The 3,272-nt window shown below is 61.5% G+C and overlaps 1 protein-coding gene across 1 annotated transcript; it reads left to right on the top strand.

Moving 5' to 3' along the window:
- Window positions 1-446: 446 nt before the first annotated feature.
- LOC125546913 (nascent polypeptide-associated complex subunit alpha, muscle-specific form-like) lies at window positions 447-3,055 on the top strand. The gene is made up of 4 exons (XM_048711006.1): window positions 447-538; window positions 681-1,093; window positions 1,189-2,386; window positions 2,483-3,055. The coding sequence occupies exons 1-4, from the start codon at window positions 447-449 to the stop codon at window positions 2,811-2,813; spliced, it is 2,034 nt and encodes a 677-aa protein (XP_048566963.1). The 3' UTR covers window positions 2,814-3,055.
- The last annotated feature ends 217 nt before the right edge of the window (window positions 3,056-3,272 follow it).

Genomic DNA, 3,272 nt, shown 5'->3' with positions numbered 1-3,272 from the left:
TGTTTTGAGAAATTCTAGTCTTCAGTACTACCTTTTGTTCGTCGATGTCTTCTCACATTTCTGCTGCGTCAAGCGAGCCAGAAATGCAGGATAACATAACTAGAACGTGCCATATCAGTGTGCAGGCGAACGTGCGCACATGTGTGCAAGACAAAACTAACACATGGCCGTGCCTCCTCGACGACGCCTCGCCGAACTGCATGCGACTCCTATGCATGCACAACGTTGGTAGGTGGAACTAAATTCCTGAGCTACTGCTACCTACAGCAGTCATGCATACCGTCAATTTAAGGAGGCGGGGGTAGTGTTCAGGACTGTCCATCAGAGATGAGCTTCGCAGCATCGCCAGAACTGGAGTGGTGCCCTCATTCATTCAAGGAGGGCCACCATTAACACCGCCTGCGCGCATTGCAGCCCAAAATCAAGCCCATGCATCGCCATGCTGCATGCATGCACCGTCGCGTCGCGCGAGCACGGCGAGCCGACGACACGACGTTGCCATCGACCGCGAGAAGCTGACACGCCTCAAGAGAGCACAGTAACTCTCAGCTCGGTGCACATCAATGCGCCATACACCTGGAAGGCAATGGGGCTACGCCATATTTTGCTTGTGGGAGCGGCCGGTCTGCGCGGGAGCTTGCTACCGATCCCAGAAATGGAGCCGGCTAGCCTACCCACAGCACAACCCTAGCTCTTCAGGCATCGCGTGACTGTGTCCAACTAACCCCGTTCCCTCTACGCATAGTGCATTTACGCATTTGCTCGTGCGTTGCTGCAGAGCGCGCCACAAGTGCACACCGTGCATGCAAGGTAAGGTATACGTGCAGAGGTAAACGCACGCGAGGTTTGCTTATAAAAAGAGGGCCACGCCGCGAGTGTGAGCTTCAAGGCCCCAAGCCTCAGCTTAGAAGCTCTTTGCGAAAGATGGCGATGGCTACCGCGTTCGTGGCTTGCTGTCTTCTCATGGCGTCCGCCGGCGCCGCTTCGGCGCGTAGTCTCGTCGCCGACGGCGGGAACTTCGGTGGCCGCAAGGACTACTACCCTCCAGGCAACACCGACCCAAACCACTCACCAAGCCCCACGCCCTGCAATCGTGCGTACATAACACCTACCGTTTACCACGTCCAGTCCGTTACAAGGAGTATATTTGTACTGAACTTTTGGGATTTGACGTGTTTTTTCCCGCAGATGATTCCCACGGGACGCCGCCCTGCTCGCCGGCGCCACCGCAAGGAGGTGGAGGAGGGTACTACCCACCCGCACCATCCGTCGGTACCTCCCCGACCACACCTGGTGGAGACTACAACCCGCCTTCGCCGTCGACAGGGGCCGCCCCTACTACGCCTGGTGGCGAGGACGCCCCGCCCGCGCCGTCCAGTGACACCTCTCCGACCACCCCTGGTGGCGGCTACTACCCGCCCACTCCGTCCAGCGGAACTGCCCCAACCACGCCTGGGACTGGAGACTGCCCGCCCTCGCCGTCGACAGGCGCCGCCCCTACTACGCCTGGTGGCGAGGACGCCCCGCCCGCGCCGTCTAGTGACACCTCCCCGACCACCCCTGGTGGAGGCTACTACCCGCCAACTCCGTCAAGCGGCACTGCACCAACCACGCCTGGGACTGGAGACTCCCCGCCAGCGCCGTCCAGTGACACCTCTCCGACTACCCCTGGTGGAGGCTACTACCCGCCTACTCCGTCCACCGGTACCGCCCCAACCACGCCTGGGACTGGAGACTGCCTGCCCTCACCGTCCGCCGGCACCTCTCCTAGCACCCCTGGCGGTGGTGACTACCCGCCCTCGCCAGCCAGCGGCGCTGCGCCTGGTGGCGGGAACTGCCCTCCCTCGCCGTCCGCCAGCACCTCTCCTACCACCCCTGGCGGTGGCTACTACCCGCCCTCGCCAGCCAGCGGCACTGCGCCTACCACGCCTGGTGGTGGGGACTGCCCACCCTCGCCGTCTGCCGGCACCTCTCCGACCACACCTGGTGGCAGCTACTACCCGCCTTCACCGTCAACCGGCACTGACCCGAACACTCCTGGTGGCGGCGGCAACCCGCCATCCCCGACCACTCCTGGTGTCGCCGACTGTCCGCCAGCCCCGTCCACCGGCACCTCGCCGAGCACCCCTGGTGGTGGTGGCTACTACCCACCCTCGCCATCCACTGGCACTGACCCAAACACGCCTGGTGGCCGCTGCCCGTCCACCGGCACCTCGCCGACGCCTTGCATTGGCACAACTCCTCCCTCGAGCACGTTGCCTCCAAGCACTCCCACGCCGTTCGACCCAAACAGCCCACCCTACTCCCCGCTGGTACCGACGCCGCCGACGAACACCCCCACGCCATTTGACCCGAACACCCCACCGTTCTCCACTGGCCCTTACGGGTACGTAGCTCGTTAAACCTCCGAAAACCCTCGCATCATGCGTATGACTAGCTAGTTCACCACGCACTACTAACCTAACGTACATGTGCATTGCAGTTACTGGATGTCGCACCCGGGCGTGATATGGGGCCTGTTCGGGTACTGGTGCCCGCTGGTGCGGCTGTTCGGCCCGAGCGCCGCGGTGCCGTTCGGGCACGACCTGACCGTGCCGGAGGCGCTGGCCAACACGCGCGCCGACGGCGTGGGCGCGCTCTACCGCGAGGGCACGGCGTCGCTGCTCAACTCCATGGTCAGCAGCGGGTTCCCCTTCACCACGGCGCAGGTGAAGGACGCGTTCGGCGCCGCGCTCAGCTCCGGCGACGATCGCGCCGCCGCCGCGCAGGCGCAGCTCTTCAAGATGGCAAACGAGGGGCTTGCCAAGCACTAGGCGTGGGTTCGTGACTGATGCCCAGCTGCACTGGCATGCAGCGGCAGGCGACAACGCGCCAGCTTGGATCTCTAGCAGTTAATTAAAGTACGTGTTTGACTCGTTTGATCCTGGGTTAGATGTCATGTCGTGCTTGTATTAGGTGTGCTGCGTGCACGTGATCTCTGTGTTGTGTGTGTGTGAGAGAGAGAGAGAGAGTGTGTCTACAAGTGTTTATGTGGCCTGTGAATTTGGTCTGCGTACGTACGTAGCGTTCTGCTAGCTGCAACTGTGTTTTAGTAGTTCCAGACTTCCAGCACCAATGCAGAGCTAAATCAAGTGCAGCTGCTGTTGGAGGGGGAATCGACACGTCAGTACTTGTGCATTTACGCCGCGCTGTTGTGTGATGCAGAACTGTGCGGTCATGCATTGATGCCACACCATACTGAATTTCAACCAGAAAAATAGGCCTAGCCCTTC

This window comes from Triticum urartu, chromosome 3 (assembly GCF_003073215.2).
Source record: "Triticum urartu cultivar G1812 chromosome 3, Tu2.1, whole genome shotgun sequence".
Lineage (NCBI taxonomy): Eukaryota > Viridiplantae > Streptophyta > Magnoliopsida > Poales > Poaceae > Triticum > Triticum urartu.
The sequence above is the reverse complement of the archived record's forward strand: the minus strand, read 5'-3'. Positions and strand labels throughout refer to the sequence as shown.